The following is a 19213-nucleotide window of genomic DNA, read 5'->3' as shown; positions in this document are numbered from 1 at the left end:
AACTTTTAGTGAACATTTAAAGCCTAATTCAAAGACACAGAATTTGTCAGAATTTCCTATTTTCTTAACCAGTGTTTGAATCCTCCCTACTGTACTGGCCTATTTTCAGCTCTTTCTTTCAGGTAGGTTTCATGTACCACTGTCCTACCTGTTCCCATGCAGACCAAAAAAACTCACTGCCTTTCTGTCTGTCCATCAAAAGTTATTGCAATGCTGTGTCTTAGTCACCCTGGGGAATACAGATCTGGAAAGCATCCTGACTATTTTCTTCACAATATAAAACTACTGCAGAAGGCCCTCTCTCCTTAGATGAGTAAATGCCCCCACATCTTGTTCAGTTCTACTGTAGGATGGGAAATACTATCACTGTTGGTTCTTCTAGTACTGTATAGATATTCTATTACCTTTTTCATCAGGGGCTTCCTATCTCCCAAAGATCACACAAACAACAGAAAGGCATGCCACTGTAAAAGGAATTAGAGCATTAATTTACCTAGGATGAAGAAGAATGTCAGTCATAAACTAAAGGAACATTCCATTATTAGCAGGGTTTTTAATAGTTATCTATATACTATTTAACATTTTAGCTCTGTTTTGTACTTTCAAATTTGAAAAAGTAAATAAGTGCATTAGTAGAGAGGGACAAATGATGAACTCAGTGCTTCCTTTTCTATTTTCCATTATATTCCTTATCTAAAATGTAAGAGGATAGCATGGTTTGCATATTTATTTTATGGTATTTTAAATAAATTCAACGAATTACAAAACTTCTGAGAAATTAAAAGTTATTAAGAAGTCTATAGTCTAAAAACTTTCACACTAGTAAGTTTCTTCTAGGAAGTCAGACTAAAATTGATATTTACCTGTGTTTGTTTTCCTTCTTATGTAACTTCTGTTGTCACAAAGCAAATAATCTTCCTCTTTGATAGAAACTTTCCTTTCGATACAGTTCCAGTAAGTCACACAGGAAGGACCCTGATAAAGAGATAGCTAAATTCTTTTTGTTGTCTATTCTTTCATTATTTATGAAGAAAGGAGAACGCTAAGGGGACAACTGAAGCTCAGCTGAAGAGTTAAGAGTGGGAGGGAGTTAAGGAGGAGGATTTCACTTTCACTAACCGCTGCAGCGTTTGGGACAAGTAAACCTCACCTAGAAAGAAAGCAATGTTGGTTTTTTTTCAGAATAGTTCTGGAAAATATACTTTGAAATACGTTATTGTGCTAGAATGCAGATCTCTTAGTGGCAAAGAATGACTGTATGCAAGCTGTCATAATATCATAAAGCACAGAAAACAACACATCTTGGCTTCAGTAATGCTTCCCTAATGCCTAAATCCTATTTTTCATTGCACTCTAGATGATGCTGGAAGCTGGACTTCTCCCTCAGGGATATCACAAACAAGGAGGTATGCATGTGACTAAAAGCCATCTTTATTTCTCAGATCAAGTCATGTATTAAATGAAGTTGATTAGGTCAGAGGCCAACTTTTGTAATATAAATTACTCTCACTGCTTAAGCACATCAGAATTGGAGACACTGGTTGAGCTAGACACTCCTTAAAAAAGTGGACTGCACTTAAACTTTTCCCAAAACTCAGCAAAACATTCTGATTTCAAAATTTTTTTTTATTTTCAGTTAAGTGGGCCAAACTCAATTGTAGTTAATTGACTCTAATTGGACCAGATATACAATATAAGCTTTTATCTCAGCTCTTCTGAAACTTTACTTGGTCCTAGCCTATGTAAGAAATGTATTGGTTAAAGATCAAATAATACTTTCAAATTCAAACAGCATAACCTAAAGCTCAGCTGAGAGTTTCAGAAGAGACCTTCTTTTACACAGAGAGCTTGTATTAAATTTTAGTCTCAGTGTGGGCTGTATCGAATCAACAAAATGTTTATGGTGGATTTTCTTTCCCTATCTCTTCCATTTATCTGTTACCGCCAGTAGGTTTCCCCAGATTGGACTAGTCCAAGCCTGAGTAAAATGGCTAAGAATAATTTTTCTTGCTGTATCAGCTATTGTGTTTTAGTCACTTGAGACTAGTCCAAGCCTGAGTAAAATGGCTAAGAATAATTTTTCTTGCTGTATCAGCTATTGTGTTTTAGTCACTTGAGACTTATCAGGACCTATACTACTGACAGTTCTATAAAATTGTGGGTCCTGTACAAAAATTATCATTTACCTTTTACGCCTTGTGAACCTAGCTGCTGTCTGGCTACTGTGCATAATGCTGAAATTGTAATGTGGCACCAAGGAGCTCAGTGCAATCAAACCACCCACATGATCACCTTGCTTTTTGCCAGAGCTTTGTGCAAGGCTGTGCTATTACCAGAACTGACACTACCCATTTTAAACAGAGGGGGTTTGTTTGCATTAGTGACATCACTGCAAGACCTCTTACATGACTGTGTAGTTGTCAAGTGGCTTGTAAACTGCTGCAGTTCAAACATAAACATACAGCGTAACCTTATTCTGGCAAGATACAAAGGAACTTGAACAGTGTAATATGCTTTCATGGTAGATGAGATGCAGCACCATAATTTTGACTTTCATAGAATGACAGAATCGTAGAATCAGCTGGGTTGGAAGGGACCTCTAAGATTATCAAGTCCAACTCTTGATCCACTACCACTGTGGTTACTAGGCCATGGCACTAAGTGCCACATCCAGTCTCTTTTTAGAAATCTCCAGGGACGGAGAATCCAACACTTCCCTGGGCAGCCCACTCCAATGTCTGATCACCCTCTCTGTAAAGAAATTCTTTCTAATATCTAACCTAAACCTCCCCTGGCACAACTTGAGACCATGCCCGTTTGTCTTGCTGATAGTTGCCTGGGAAAAGAGACCAACCTCCACCTGGCTACAACCTCCTGTCAGGTGGTTGTAGAGAGTGATGAGGTCTCCCCTGAGCCTCCTCTTCTCTAGGCTGAACAGCCCCAGCTCCCTCAGCCTCTCCTCATAGGACTTCTGCTTGAGGACTTTACTAACGCTGATGTAGAAATAAAGCCTATACTTTTTTAAAATTGGATTTTCTTAACATAAGTACTGCATTTAAATGCAGTGTCTGTTGTTTTCAAAAAAAACTTGAAATAAAACTCTACTATACTCTGTGTGTGAGGACAAAGCTATTGAAAAACAAATTAAAGCTATTACCATGCTGCTAATGTAGACAGAAGCAAGGAAACACAAACTACCAAAAATAAAATCTATCAAATAAAAATATAGAGAAAACTTAAAAGTTTCTCACTGGCTACTCTATATCTTCCTCTCACCCTTAGAAGGTTTCCTGCTTGATTTTCTTGAAATTAGTTCTTATAAGTTTTCTATTTAATCTATTACATTTATTTATGGTTATATAGTAGCACAAGATGAAAACGCTAAGACCAAACAAAAGAAGAACAGGAGACATTTTAAACTGACAGCATTAATTACATGCTGTAAAAGTTCTAGCTTTCCAAGAAAAAGCAATTTCCAACTTCCAAAACCTTGCTATTATTTTCATAAAACAAAAAAATCCAAGGAAAGAAAATAAAAAATCTTAAAATTTTAGTATACTGCTTTTGAATAACATTATCCACAATTCTAAGATTGACAGTCCATTGAATAAAAAAAAGATCTGTTTTACATAAAGCAAGAGAGTACAAAAGCACAGCTTTTGTAATTTTGGTAATATTGCAGTTCTACAAACATATTGCATAGTATGTGTAAGAAAATAGTTTCCATCTTTTTATATATATTTATATACACAAGAAAATCATTAACATGAAGGTTACAAAACAAAAATGGTTAGCAGACCTTTACTGAGTACTGATAGAAACAATATGACACTCAAACTTTAATCCAACTTTCATGTACATTACAGTAAATCAGCTGATAACAATTCCAGTCTCGTTTGTGGGTTTTTAATTTGTTTTTTATTTAGCAATTATTTAGAATCTAAAAACAAAGTAAAACAAAAAAAACCCCTAAGAAATACATTATGTTAGCAACCGAATATCTTAAACATCCTTCATTAAATCCTTCTAGACATTTATGGCTGTATCTTCAATCCAGACTTAATAGCCTCCTGCATTCAAAATGATTTAAAGTGAGTTCTGTTATCCAGTCAAGCCACTCTTTTGTAAGCAAACCAGTATAACTTCAGTTGAAAGAATGTCTTGGCAAGTTTTGGAATACATACTCCTTTGTTTTTACCAAAAGATACCCCTATGCATGAACAGTAAGGTAATTGCAACACACTGACAAAAAATTTAAACTCTGGAAAAAATTGACAGTCTACAGCTCAAAATGCTGCACAAATCTAAACTATGTTACAATTTCATGTTGTAATTACAACTTCTCATCTCTTCATTCCAACAGAATTAGTAGAAACAGCAGTGTCATAGTGTTAGATATAATAGAAGTGTCAGTCTTTGGTCTTAACACTTAAACGATGTATGAACTGCTATACAAAACCATAACAGTGCTCAGAGAGGTTGGCTGATGCTTTTATTTTTCTCTTTTTTTTTTTTTAAACAAGAAAGAGACAGTATCCTATAATATCATGACACAGATTTTTTACAGGAGGTTAATCTATGATATATATTAAATTCCTGTAGCCAATAAGGTCTTTTCATATATTTCATTGCAGCCATAAGGATGGTATTCTAAATTTTTAGTTCTGTAAGTCCATTAAATCACTTTTGCAATAATCCCTGAAATCATGTGGGCTAGAAATACTTTTTAAAATAAAAACTGATTTTTTTCCCTTCTTACAGTTTTTGATGAATCTAAAGTAAAACATTGATATTATGAAATTCACCACAATACTGAGACACTATGAGAACTTGTTATGCTACCTAATTGGTTGGTGAAGCTCTTAAATACTCTCTGCTTCAGACTGAAGGGATTCCAATAAAGAATATCCTGACAGTGAAGAGCTATGTGGACTTACTTGATTTTGTGGAGTCCAATGCACCATCCACATATCTGCTCTGAGTTTTCTTCATACTAAGTGGGAAATTATTCCAGTCTGGTTGTTAAAATAAGCTAGTAAAAAAAGATTTTTTTTTGTACCTGCCCATTCCACCCAAGTTGTGTAAAATTTATAAAGGTTGGGTCTTTCCATCCAGTGAGTAGAAACCTTTTTTATACGTATAACAGGTAAGTAATCACATAAGGTAAAAAGCAAACAAACAAGAGTTTTTCAGAAGAGAATTCATGACAAAATATCTGCAAGCCATTCCACGGGTTTATTTAAGGGGGAAAAAAAAGCCTTAGGCTATTTATATTGTAAGAAGCCATATTTTAATTCACCAAATAGATTAGTCACTATAATATGTTTGTTCATCTTTTCAGCAATAGGTGTATGTAGGTGTGCATAGATAATGATGAGGGCACAGATAATATGTGCCCTCATACATATCTATATACTTTTCCTCCTGAAATACTATTTAACCATCACTCTCACACTACCATTCTATTACTTGTGTACATAAGAAAAAGACATCTATATCCCTACAGTTTTAAGTGTGTATTGTATGGCTACACTTTCTAATCTTTTATTGTCATCTTCTTTGCCATCTGTATCTCTTTTTGTCCCTCTCACTAAAAATCCTCATGTTCTAATACATTTTCTTGCAATATTTTCTAATATATTTTCTTTCCAGAAATAAAATTCTCAAAAAAATAAAAAATAAATCAGCTGTTAATGGTATTCTTTTGAAGTGGTAAAATAATCAATTTGAAATTTTAATTTAGCTGGTAAAAACTGCAAATACAGAATTCTTGCTATGGGGTGAAATTCACACCTCTGAAGAGGGCCAAAGATAAGGCAAGCACCAGTCAAGCCATTGACATGTCCTGTGTTGGTCTTCTGCATAGGAGTGAATTTCATCTGAAGTGAAAACAAAATCAACCTAATTAGGTGGTAATAAAATGCAAAGGCAATCATAGTATTAGTTTGCCCGTTTTCATTTTTTTCTCTAAGAAAAAGAATTGCATACAAATACCCACCTTGCACTGTCTGCCTTGACTTTAGAATTACTTTGCAAAAGCTGTCATTTCATTTATGATCTTACATTCAGAAGCCTCTAAAACTACAAGCTAGGTGATGTAATTTAAAGCATAGAATTAAAAAGCTCACTTACCTCATGTAATCAAGTCATCTTCCACAATAGGAAGCATTTTTATACTGTTTTACATTCCTGGGTTCTGCAAGTTTCAAGATACTCTTGTTAATCAATGTTGCGAACAAATTTACCAGCAGTATACCAAAGCATTTTTCATAATATTTCAATTACCAGTCAAGCCAAACATTGACACAACAAAGAAATCTGTCATGAGGTTTGTCAAAAAAGAAAGTCAGTAGTGAGCTTTGAGTGCAAATGTGGCTGCATATTTTAAACACAGACCTGATAAAGTCAGTGTAATATCAACATACTTTTTAATACTGAATATTGTTTAATATGTGGTTTTATATATGTTACTATGACTTTGAAACCTTAGCAGCAGATGATAAACAAAAGAGAATAATAAATGTGAATGTCATACAAGTTGTTAGTGCACTGCTTCTCAGTATCCCATGTTACATTAGTACCAATATTTTTACTGTGTTCAAATGGCAGCAGTTAGACATAGCCAGAAAATGGATAAGGTGAACCCTTGAAGATTTCTCTCTTGGTTTTTATATTTGCCAATTACAAGTATCCTGTGAAGAGCAATACACTGATCAACAAACATATCAGAATTTCCTTCTTTACCCTGTTTTTCTTTTCCAGAAATTGTATGTTTTACTTAAAGAAATCACTTCACATGCAGTAGCCATGAAAATATTATATAAGGTCATTCAGATCTGACAAACAGGAGCATACATTTTTTTAACTTTGAAAGGTAATATTGCTGAGCACTTCCAAAATTTACCTAGTGTATAAAACCCTAGACTTGGTAGACAAAGAGTAACAACACATATTTAAAGAAACCAAACTCAGGGAGGGATTCTGTCTCTTTTTGTATTAAAAATCATTTACTGAATTTGTGTAATAAAGCAAGCATCACACAATGCTTCAAAATTTTAAAATTCAGGGATAAAAGTTTACATCCAAAAAGATGAATGGAAAATTGTGCTTTTAGACAGTAAAGTTATTTATCATACAGAGGGAACCAATTCATCTCAACATCATATTCTGGGCAAATTTATGTACTATATATATATATTTATGTGCAGTTCATATCCAGGTCCTGCAAAAATCTAAAACTATGTGCTTCACTTCAAGTAGCAAAGGCACCTGTGTTATTGTCCCTTTTGGAAAAAAAGGTGATTTTGTGTTCTAGGTTTCCTGATGAAGAATACATTTATTTCTGAACATGTCACTCCCATCTCTATGTTGAGTGGCACCACACACCACAAGAGAAGGCAGCGCTGTATTCCTGCTTACACTGGAAGAAGTTGCTCTGCAGGCCTTTTGAAGCGTTGAACTTGTCACAAGGGAAACCGAGCAGAACTGTGAAGCAGAGGGATAGTAACCAAAGGCTATTCTGGTGTGAGGATAAAATGGAGTCATTCTAGCTCCACAAGCAGATGTTGCTACTGGATTGACATGTGGAGCCTGCTCCTGCTGGGGACAGGTAAAGTTTACCATTGGGACAGACGCAGAGCTCATAGATAGTCTGGCGAGGAGCTGAAGAGCTGGGTGAGGAGGAGGAGGAGAAGGAAGAGGAGGAGGAGGAGGAGGAGGAAAAGGACCCCATTGGTAGATTTCCCAGGCGGATTGTGTCTGCATTTAAAAATATCTAGAAGAGGGAGAAAAAAAAGGTAAGTAAATTTCTTTCAGCATTGAGATATATTTTTAAAAAGTGTTTTGAAGGAGTCATGATTTTTTAGAAATATATTTAAAATTTTAGAAATATTTTATTAGAAGTATCAGAAAGATATATTAGAAGTTATTCTTTTTAGAAATAAAAAAGCTGTCAACATTTACTGTTTTTCATCTGTGTGTAGTTGTTTCCCATTAGTAGTCATTATTACAGTAATTACTTCACCCAACATGTTTATTCAGGTACAAACATTATCATACAAAAACATTTTGACAATATTCTTGAATAGGTTGAATTTTCACTTGTACACTAAAGTGTTCACTTGTACACTAAAGTGATTAAAATTTATTCATTTGTCGCAGCACCATATCCTTGCTCTGGAATAATTTGTATTTTAATAAGTGTGAAGCGATATTAAAACACATTCCCCAGTGTAAGTAGCTGAAATATGTGCTGAACTGTGCTAAATTTTAGGGGCTTAACAATAGCTACATCCAGAGAATAATTAAATAAGGTTACAGAGTCATACGCAAAATAAAGAGCTTCTTTGACCTAAATTAAGAGGAGAAAAGATTTCGGGTAAAAGTCTTATTAGGAAGGTCATCAAAATATTCCCATTTGTTTCTGAACATTGAATACGATTAAAAAATGTTGTGTTTTTTTTTAATCTTCCATTAGAAATTACATGAGTCAGTATGAAACTATAGATATCAGTAGCATTCATGAATCTCTATTGAGTTCTGCAATATTTACACTTACATTTTCAGAAAACCCCATGTCTTCCACTGCCACAAACAGATGAGTGTCCAGCTACTCAGAATTTGTGTTTTATTTATGGAAAGAGTAAATAAGAGCCAAAGTAAGATCAGTTATTATCTCAGGAGCAGACTAGGGACTTCTAGAAAACAGGTAACAAATTAAAATGGCTTTAAGCTCTGCAGGTAAAGTTTGAAGCTTAGGAAAAGGTGAGTTCTTTAAATACTTAATAGTGGTTTTTATAGGGTATTGAAAATCAGCAAAGCCAACTTGACACATTATACCAACATTATACGACAATTTGGCAGTACATGTCAATAACCTGGAGAGATAAGGCATATATTGCTTTTTTTTCTACAGGAGACAAGTATTATTTTATTATAAAATTGGTAGTATATGGCAGCAATGCAGTGCAGAAGCATTACTGAGCCCCTGCTGTAGAGAAGTGAAGAATAGAAGGCTAGGAAAAAGCCAAAGTGGCTGGATAAAATCCTGTAGAGGGTTTGACAAATAGTCATGTTTCCCTCCACAGCAGAAGCATTGGGATCATTGGAATAATTGAAGGTAATACAGTCTGATAGTAGATCCAAACAATATACCCTCCATCATAGCAAGTTCTCCAGCTCCCGAAGTAATATATCGTCATGGGAGGAAATTTTCACTAAAAGGGACAGGAAGGGAGAATCTCAGAGGCAAAGATGACATCTGCATGGCACAATGGCTGCTTTAATTCACATTGTGATTGATAGAGGAATTGATCACAAAACGCAGTAAATTATTAACTTTGCTCTGTAATTTATATAACAAAGAAACGATGTATTTAGACATGCATACACACAGTGCTGCTTGAAAAGTCCAGTATTATAGACCTGAGATAATTAGGAGTCATAACCCCTGCAGAAATAGTTTCAATTCAAGAAATGTGGATGGTGTTGGGAACAATTTAATAGTGTTCTGCTAGAATTACAACTTAAAAAAAAAAAAAAAAGATTACACATGTAAAAACATTCAGCTCAGCTAGGAGTAAATGTGAAAATAACTATGGTAAACAGAATAAGGACAAAAATTTAATAGCAAACTAGAAGCTAGGAATTTGTAAAAGGTAGTAACGAAACAAAGGACATAATAATATTAAGAATGGAGTGACAAGTAATAAAAAGTACTCTTTCACTTCTCATATCAAGAATGAAGGGGATGGCAACAGGTCCATCATTAAAGTAGTAACAGTAGAGTTATCAATAGCATTGCATAAAAATCCAGAAGCATTCAACAGTGCAATCTCTATGTAAGTATATCTTTTATATTGAATAGTGCTCAGCATAGTTCTGTACTTGGAGAAAGATCAAAAATTGATGTCAGAGCATGACTGTGATAAAATACTTTCAATTGCAACAGTAACTCAATAGGATATCAAACAGGAGCCAGTAATGTCATATACTTTTAATCTACAGTTCTTGCTAACTTTTAACAACTAGAGCTCAAATTAAAAAAAAAAAAATGAGTAGCATTTTGGACTTTTAATACTGATTTTCAGCAAGCCCTGTGTCATGGCTTAACCCCAGCCAAGAACCATGTACCACACAGCCAAGTGCTTACTCTTCCACCAGCAGGATTGAGAAGAGAATCAGAAGGGTAAAAGCTGGAAATCTCATGGGTTGAGACAAAGACAGTTTAATAGGGAAAGCAAAAGCCACATATGCAAGCAAAGCAAAACAAGGAATTCATTCACTGCTTCCCAAGGGCAGGCAGGTGTTCAACCATTCCCAGGAAAGCAGGGCCCCACCATGTCTAACAGTGACTTGGGAAGACAAACACCATCATTTCAAACGTCCCCCTATGCTTCTTCCTTCTTCCCCCCACTTTATATACTGAGCATGATTCCATGGAATATCCCTTTGGTCAGTTTGGGTCACCTGTCCCAGCTGTGTCTCCTCCCAGCTTCCCATGCACCCCCAGCCTCCTTGCCGGTGTGGTAGTATGAAAAGCACTGCCTAGCAATTACAAAATCATCTCTATATTATCAACCCTGTGTTCAGCATAAATTCAAAACACAGCCCTGTACTAGCCACTGTGAAAAAATAATTTCCATCCCAGCCAAAACCAGTACACCTTGATATAACTGCAATATCAAAAAAGGTAAGAAAAAGACTATTTCTATGGCTTTATTAAAAAAAATAGAAGCTGGAGACATTAGAATATTATATATAAAAAAACCATTTCAATGTAGAAGACATACATGTAAGAAAATCCAACAACAATACAAGATGAGCTCTCTGTACTTTTGGCAGTGTGTGACTGGCCATTTTAACAGCTTAGCTTCAGTGGTGATGGGGAAGAATCATAAGAAATCTGTAAAACAAAATTAAATGGCTTCTAAAAGACATGTTTTGATTCAAACAAAAATTAACTCAAAAAAATCAGAGGGCCTATGTGCCAAAGATCTAGATTAAAATCTCTTGAATGTCATTATTTTTATGAGCTCAATATGTTTTGAGTTTGTTTACATGAGGACAGCTATGCTTCTGCAACCCGTCATTGCAGAAGTTCTGTAGTGTACTGCTCCAAGACTTTATTCCAGAGCACCTTGCTCTGATGTGCATTAGCTATTTTGTAGCTAATGTAGCTCAGCTATTTTGCTCATTAAATGAAATGATCTTTATAAGCATAGCTGCGCCTCCTTTTCCACTGGTGCTTACAAGCTTACAAACACTGTGGTGTAGAACAATACAGGTTTATCTAGTGTCATAATCCTGAGTGGCAGCTAGTGAGTCCTGTCCCAGCATGCATCCCAGAACATCTGGTGAGCAATGTGGATACTAGGGTATGGTGTCTAAGAAAAACTGAACTGGCTTCTTGTGAGGGTGATATCAGATGCAGTGAGTCCAATTTAATCAGACTCCTATAGCTACACCCTGGTGAAGCCTGAGATGAAGAGGATTAATAAAGATGGTTTAAAGCCATTATTAAAATCTACCCTGTACCTGTGCTGTCAAGGTTATAAATAAAAGACTAAATTTAGAGATGCAACATTGCTATTTATTAGTTAACCATGGATCCAAATATATCATCATAGTAGCCCAATACATAAGGAGTTTCAGAGAACCTAGTGAATATTTGAGGATATACTCTTTCTTGTCCTTCAATCTGCTAAAAACTGAAATTCATGATTTAAAGTCCTCCAACATCAGCAAAATTTGAACTACTTACCATTTTATGCCTGGTGTTCAAACAGAAGGGAAGAAGTGGCATGACAAAAAATTAAACAGTATTATATTCCTAGAGAACATTGTAGCTAGATGACAGCAGTTAATGAAGTGCCAGTGTAGGTGGTCTTTCTTTAATCTGTTGTGCTGTGAAAGGTACTAGATAAGCCATTTAATACTTCACATTCATCGAGGCCATGCAGGCTAGTCATGTTCTTTTTGGGAGTCTCACACCTCAGCAGATAAATGGCATGAATGAAAGCTTTTATCCATTCTTGAAGCATTGTGGGAGATTGAGAAATTACAAAACTGAAAAGGCAGCAGCTACTCAGAGTAATGTTATTTCACAGAGAGCAGAGCACTGAGCAGCATCATCCCCACTAAATACTTAAGGTTTAGAAATCCCAGATCACTGCTTTGTCCCATGCATCTTAGTATGGAGAAAAATACATTAGCCCTACAATATTTAAAAGTAGACCTGATTTCTGACTAATTAAAGCAGCAAACTGAATCAGCCTGTAAGGCATAGGATAGGAACTGCACTCTTTCTATATGCACTTTTTGTTAATGAAGATCTGCAAGTCACTTGCTCATCAGACTGTATTGTTAATCTGAACAGTGAGAGGGAGAGGAAGGTAAGTCAGAAATATAGATTATTTACAAACCAAAGAACTAAACTGAAGGAGCAAACTATCAGTGGCTAAGATACAGGCATGAGGTAAAAAATCAAATATTCTTACAAGCCCTACAGAGATACAAACCTGCCAGGGGTAAAAGTTCTCCAATGGGTCCTTGCCTAAATCATCTCAAGAGAGCAGATGATAGGTTAAGTTGATAAATCTAAATGAAAAAGCTGGGATTTATAGGCATTGAAAAATTTTCTGTATTCATGTACTGTTTGATTAAACAGGTAATTCTACAGGGCTGCAGAGGCATATTTCAGGGCTAATGCATATAAGAAATGGCAGTATACTGGAGGAAATGTGAAAGAAAAGGAGGAAATGTGACAGAGAAGAAGGAAATCTGAAAGGTGGGTGTCCATCAACCAGTATGAGAGGACAGTGTAATGACTTCTCACTAAATAAATCTTTTGGATTTCCTTAGAAATTCAATTAATCTGAATTAAAGCAATGAAAAAAATCATAATGGAAAATTAAAATATTAACTTGATAGCATATATACTGGAAAATCTAAACATATGCTGGCACAATATCTGGAACCATATTGGTCATAATGATTAATAGTTTCAAGGAACAATAAACAGTGAAATTAATGTGATGACTGACATGAAACTTAATATACTAAATAATCAAAGACCAAAAGATTTAGTACAACCTGTGCATTGAAAATGTATTCTTTACAGTACTCTGATCAATGACAAATGAGATCTTTAAGCCTAAGGATGGTCTGGTGTGGTGGCCATTCTTAAGATTATACCTGCACCTGGAGAGAGTCATCCTGGCATCATTGCTCCCATTACCACCTGCATGTTACAACTACAACTACTGAGAGCTGAAACAGATTTGAAAACTAACATGTATATATATGTTCAAAATAACAATGTACATTAGTTCCTGCTTGAATGAAAGAATTTAGTTTTGACCCTTCAGTACTTGAGGTATTTATGAGGATCATGTTTCATTTTCAGTACACACTTTTGTAAATTCACATTAAATACATAAAAGCATATATTTTAAGTTCTGAGTTATAACCCCAGTACAATTTATATGTGTTCCTATGCAAAAACTTTCTGATGTATTTATTCTTTCTGTCTTTGCAAATTCGTTCAATCTGGGACAGATGTGATTTATGTACAAAACATAGAAAAGAAAACGTACTTGGAATATTTTTGCTTAATCTACTGAGACATTAATTACCATTCAAATCAACACTGGATTAAAATGTGATACTAATAAAAAACCCATTTTACTTATATAATAAATTATTCATTGTCTCTTCTTTTTACCTTTCTAATAAAATTCCTTATGGTGTGAGTCTTGAAAATTTGGCCATGAACAATGAAAATGGTTTAAAGATGGATGTTTTCAGTTAAAATGCTTTGTTTTTGTAGTTTGGGAACACTCTATTTTGATTGTAGACTGCTACAGAGAACTGTTTTTTACTATAAATTAACTTACATGTGAATAACTGTTTTAAGTCGAAAATGCAAGGTTTTGTTTAAAAATAACATGGCATTTTAATTTTAAATATCTGTCAAAACATCTTTGTAGAATTTTTGAAACCTATAATTAAAAAAAAGTACAGAAAAAATTCATTTCTACTAATCTCTTTCTTCCCAGTCAACAGTGTCAAGTCAACTGCTCAGTACCATAAAAAAGGCTTTGAAAACACAGTGCAGGATGTGTTAGACAATTTTTGGTAGATAAACAATCGATCTTTGAGCTGTAGAGCTTGCCATTGCTTATTGTTTATCAAACTCAATTCATGCATATGAACATTTAATTTTTTTTTTTGCAAACATTTGATCTCAAACAAACATAACTTGGTTGAATTGAACTTATCTACGAAATGTTGTTGTCCTTGATCAGCCATTACTGCACAGTTATGGCAAGTGGCCTGGAGAATTCCAGGTAAAGAAATTCTGTTTCAGTGTATTTAACTAATTTAAGAAAATCCTGTTTGTTTTTTTTTTTATTTTCTGTTTCAGAACAAAAAAACCATCCACAAAAATGCCACCAAAAGCAAAGCTTTAAAATGGTGTTGTTAGTTGAGCTTACAAGTGAAGATTACTCCAGTTTGATTAAGTATTAATAAACTTTAACTATTAATCTCTGTGTTAAATACATCTCCTGGACTTAGAACTGTATAGGATTATAGATCAAATATTAGTATGATATGCAGTTGTTAGACTCGACAAAATAATCCTCTGTATGTGCTTCATTAACTGTGCTGTGCTAAAATGGTAAATATAAACCTGGCCTCTTGTCTGCCACACTGATTTTGAGTAAACTTTGTCTGTTAAAGAATATTGCTCATTTTTAATGTGACAGCTATAAGCCTTACCCTAATGAGGGATCAGCCTCATTATGCCAGAAACAACAAAATATAGCCCACAAATGATGCTATGAAGGAGTGTAATTTGACAGGGAAATACAAGGGCATAAAGAGGTAAATAGGAGAAAGGTCATAGATAGGGTGATTAATATGAATACATTTGTAAAAATGAGAAGCCTCTGTACATCTTTCTCATTTTAATTACTTTGTCTTAGTTAGTCAATGGGATGCAATGAAAGTGCAGAGCCTAGCTTACATAGAAGCTCATTGCAAAGGCACATAGCAGCTGCTCAAGATTCCTAAGAGCTAAAAACAGTTAGCAACCTTCTGATTCAGAGATTGATGCAGCCAAGACCCCAGAGTGCTGCGCAGCCCTCCAGAAGGACCTCAGCAGGTTGGAGAGATGGGCAGAGAAGAACTCTCTGAAATTCAACACAGGCAAATGCAGGGTCCTGCACCTGGGCGAGGATAACCCCATGCACCAGTACAGGCTGGGGGTTGAACTGCTGGAAAGCAGCTCTGAGGAGAAGGACCTGGGGGTCCTGGTGGACAACAACCTGTTCATGAGTGAGCAGTATGCCCTTGTGGACAAGAAGGCCAAGGGTATCGTGGAGTGCAGTAGGAAGGACATTGCCTGCAAGTCGAGGGAGATGATCCTGCCCCTCTACTCAGCCCTGGTGAGGCTACGTCCAGAGTGTTGTGTCCAGTTCTGGGCTTCTCAGAGCAAGAGAGACATGGAGCTCCTGGAGCAGGTCCAGAGGAGGGCAACAAAGATGATTAAGGGGTGGGAGCATCTCTCTTATGAGGAAAGGCTGAGGGAATAGGGCCTGTTCAGCTTTGAGAAGAGAGAACTGATAGCGGACACCATCAATGCCTATAAGTGTCTGAAGGGACAGTGCTGAGAAAATGGATACAGGCTCTTCTTGGTGGTACCAAGCAATAGGACAAGAGGCAATGGGCAGAAACTGATGCACAGGGAGTTCCACCTGAACATGAGGAAGAACTTCTTTACTGTGCAGGTGATCAAGCACTGGAACAGATTGACCAGAGAGATTGTGGGGTCCCCTTCACTGGAGATATTCAAGAATCATCTGGACACAATCCTGTGCAATATGCCCTAGGATGACCCTGCTTGAGCAGGAAGGTTGGACCAGATGACCACTGCGGTACCTTCCACCCTGACCAATTCTGTGATTCTGTACGGTCAAAACCATTACAATTAATTATTAGGCCAACGAGTGGACAACATCAAATAATCCTTTCATCTTGTTATCTTTTTACAGTAGTATGTTCCAGGTTCAATTCTAACATTTTTTATGTCTAGTAAACTCTAGTATCTACAGAATTCAAAATTGCTCCGTACTTTTGCATTATGATCTTACGTGAAAGAAGCAGTAGTCAACTAGCAGTCATTGTGCTGAATTTCCAGACAAGAAGTGCTCTTTTTCTTCTTATGTGAACCAGTAGAACCAGCTAGAGCCTGGAGCTTCACATTTCATGTTCCTTGTAAATGATTGCTGCTTTAAACCATTGGTTACAGTTTATTTATAGAATAATACATAGTTCACAATTAATGCCAAGCTATAATTGAATCAAAGGATTCTGCTGATGTCTTGACTCGCAAGGGTGCAGCTCAAGAGCTTTATAAAGGGCAGCAAAATCTGAATCTAAATTACAGCCTCCAGTATTCAGTCTGGGATCACGCATTATAATGTGTAATAGGGCTAAAAGGATTATTATAATACTGCAGTAAACAAAAAGAAAATGTATCAAACAGCAGAATTCAGAATGCTTGCAGAGGCATTCAGTTTGTGATGTGGGAGGTTAGATATTATATTGCATGAGCGATTCCCTAATGTGTCCATGATAACTTAGGACAACAGCTGATGCTGTGGAACCTATCATATGCCTTCCAAAGTGTTTCTGCATTTTCCTCTAACCCTCTCCAGTGTAAGAGATAAAACAGTGGACTATAAAGGCATTGGTCAGACCTCAGGATAGAATTTCTCTGTGGATTTAGGCTACATTCAGATCTTACTGAAATTGCAAGTATTCAAGACTTTGAACTTTGTCAGATGTATGTTTACAGAACAGCTCTTTGGGAAAAAGTGGGGAAAGGTTGGTAGTTCGTTTTCTAATAATTATAAATCTTTCATCTATGTGGGAAATCACAGATGTGCAAAGTCTTAGCACATAGAGAAAATAATGATTTTTAATATGAAGTTCAGCAAAGTCTGCTTTGAACTGCCATTTTTCTCCTACAAAATATTTAATACAGAATTGAATTTCAGTTCTGAATAACACTTAATATAGTCATTATACCTTTTCTTGGGTTCCCATCCTCAAAGTCCAACTGAGGTCATGTGACGTTATTTTCAAAACTACCTTTCCAATAAGGTGCAGTTTAATTGTAATTTCCATTCAAGTATTACTTTTCCCCTCTGGCAATAAGATGGAGAACAAAGAAATACATTCTAGTTTTAAAATGTATGTTAATTTTATTATTTAATTATTTATGTTAATAAATGTAGAGAACATACTAGATTTGGCCAGATAGGAATTCATGAGACAAGAAAGCTGTAGACCCTGCAATAAAAATACCCACAGAAAGGAAAAGGGTGAGGGAGGACAATATTTACTATTAAAAGAGGATTAGATTGCCTTGTTTCTATCTCAGCAATGTTCACAAATAGTAACAGAGGTGGTAAGTAAAGATGAAAGAAGGGGAAAGAGCTGTTGAGTTGGCTTTTGAAGAAACTCAGAAATAAGGTGCAGCATGTGGTATATAAATATTTGAGGCTCTGAATTAGGAAAACATAGTGTTTTAATTATACAGGACAGATACTTGCATCAATAGAAATATGTTATCAAAGTAGGCCTTTGATTCAGTATATTGGCCAAAATGTTCCTGTCTGTGTTGTTGTCCAGAGTATGCATTGCAGGGGACTGTCACAGATGTGAATGCTGGTTTTTGGTTTTGCTTATTTGGATAGTTGGTAAAGTATCTGGAAATATTTGGTAGAAAATACAAAAAGCAAACATAAAAGGCAAAAAATTTCCAAAGACTCCATTCCCAATTAGATATTTACATTAAACAACTGGTTTTCCGAAAATGCTGTAACCTGGCAAGTCTCTCTGAGAACAATTTGAAAATCTGGCTGTTTCTCCAAAGTGCCTAATAGAAATCTGTGAGCCTTTAATAGCCTTCCACAAGTTTTGCTTTGTTTTGTTTTTTAAATATTACATCATATTAAGGTCTGAAGATAAAAGAACTTTCATGTATTTCTGCAATACATGGATTGCCACCCATGAGTGATCCAATTTTAAATCATTTTCATGAGTTCAGTCAGGTTTACCCATGAAGAATCTATACCAAAATCTTTTTATATCAATAATTGATCACTGACCACTGAAACAAGAGAGTAATGAAACAGGACAGTGAGCATACCATTGAAGTACTCTGTCTCTCTTACAGAGATAGTAACAGTTTAAGGAGATAAACCACGGGTAGAGCAAATTTGTTAAACCTCTTAATCATGGTTTAATGACACATTAATCCAAATTAATCCAAAATTCTCTCTTATTTTGTCAGATTCATCCACATTAATTTTTTATCACTGTCACTTAGCTGGCTCTGCTCCACGGAAGATCTGGGTAGCTTTTTCCTTGAATCTTAGATTAAAAATAATTCTGTTCTAAATTAATTTAAATAACCTTTTTTCAGTGTGAATGAAACTTAGTGATTCAAATATTTGTAGAAAGGAAGTAAATATTAATAATTGAGCAAGCTAAACCAAAATTACTTTAATGAAGGCAAATGCAGTACACTTCTTGTGATGTTTACCTTGCTGCTCAGTAAACGTTCCTCACATTGTTTGTGTTTCGCTGGGCAGAACTGTAGAACATTTCTCTGCTGGCTGAACTTACCTCCCCTTCTGTGGACTGTAAATGCAGTTCTTTCCTACAGGTAGCCTTTAAGTCTCCTGCAGCTGCACTGACTTGCACTCCCCTGGGTGCTTCCATCACCAAAGATCTAGTAGGAGATTCAAGTCTGAAAGACATAAAGAATTACTGAGAAAAAATGCACTGAATTGAAACACCAAAAACCTCTCAGGTTCAAAACCTGTCATACATGTAGATATTACATACTTTCAAAGGCAAAGAAGTAAAAACAGACTATGTGTGATTCTCTCACTACCTTTTATGACACAGAGAAAGAAAAACTTAGATATGCATTTAAATCTATTCCTATTTAAAGCAGCATTTAAGAATATACTGATATAAATTTATCTGCCTAGTGATGCTTTCTGGCATTAGCACCTAATTTACTCATACTAATACTGAAATATAGGTACTTAAGAATCCCCATGTCTCTGTGAATGTTTCTGTAATGACAGAAAAGTCTGCTTAAGTGACTGATTACAAATGTTCAACTAAATAA

General features: G+C 35.5%; 1 protein-coding gene across 2 annotated transcripts in view; it reads right to left on the bottom strand.

Moving 5' to 3' along the window:
* Window positions 1-3781: 3781 nt before the first annotated feature.
* Window positions 3782-19213, bottom strand: part of SGCZ (sarcoglycan zeta) — a 421202-nt gene continuing 405770 nt past the window's right edge. The window contains exons 7-9 of one of the 2 annotated variants that reach the window (XM_064652798.1): window positions 18700-18823; window positions 7621-7774; window positions 3782-7485 (exon numbers count right to left, since the gene is read on the bottom strand). In XM_064652798.1, coding sequence (XP_064508868.1) covers window positions 7364-7485; window positions 7621-7774; window positions 18700-18823 — 400 coding nt within the window. In that variant the 3' untranslated portion in view covers window positions 3782-7363. Of the gene's footprint in view, window positions 7775-18699; window positions 18824-19213 lie in introns of both variants that reach the window. The other variant, XM_064652797.1, reaches the window with a different exon arrangement.

Source organism: Pseudopipra pipra, chromosome 4, assembly GCF_036250125.1.
Source record: "Pseudopipra pipra isolate bDixPip1 chromosome 4, bDixPip1.hap1, whole genome shotgun sequence".
NCBI lineage: Eukaryota > Metazoa > Chordata > Aves > Passeriformes > Pipridae > Pseudopipra > Pseudopipra pipra.
Note: the sequence above shows the minus strand (reverse complement) of the source record. Positions and strands in the feature narration are given on the sequence as shown.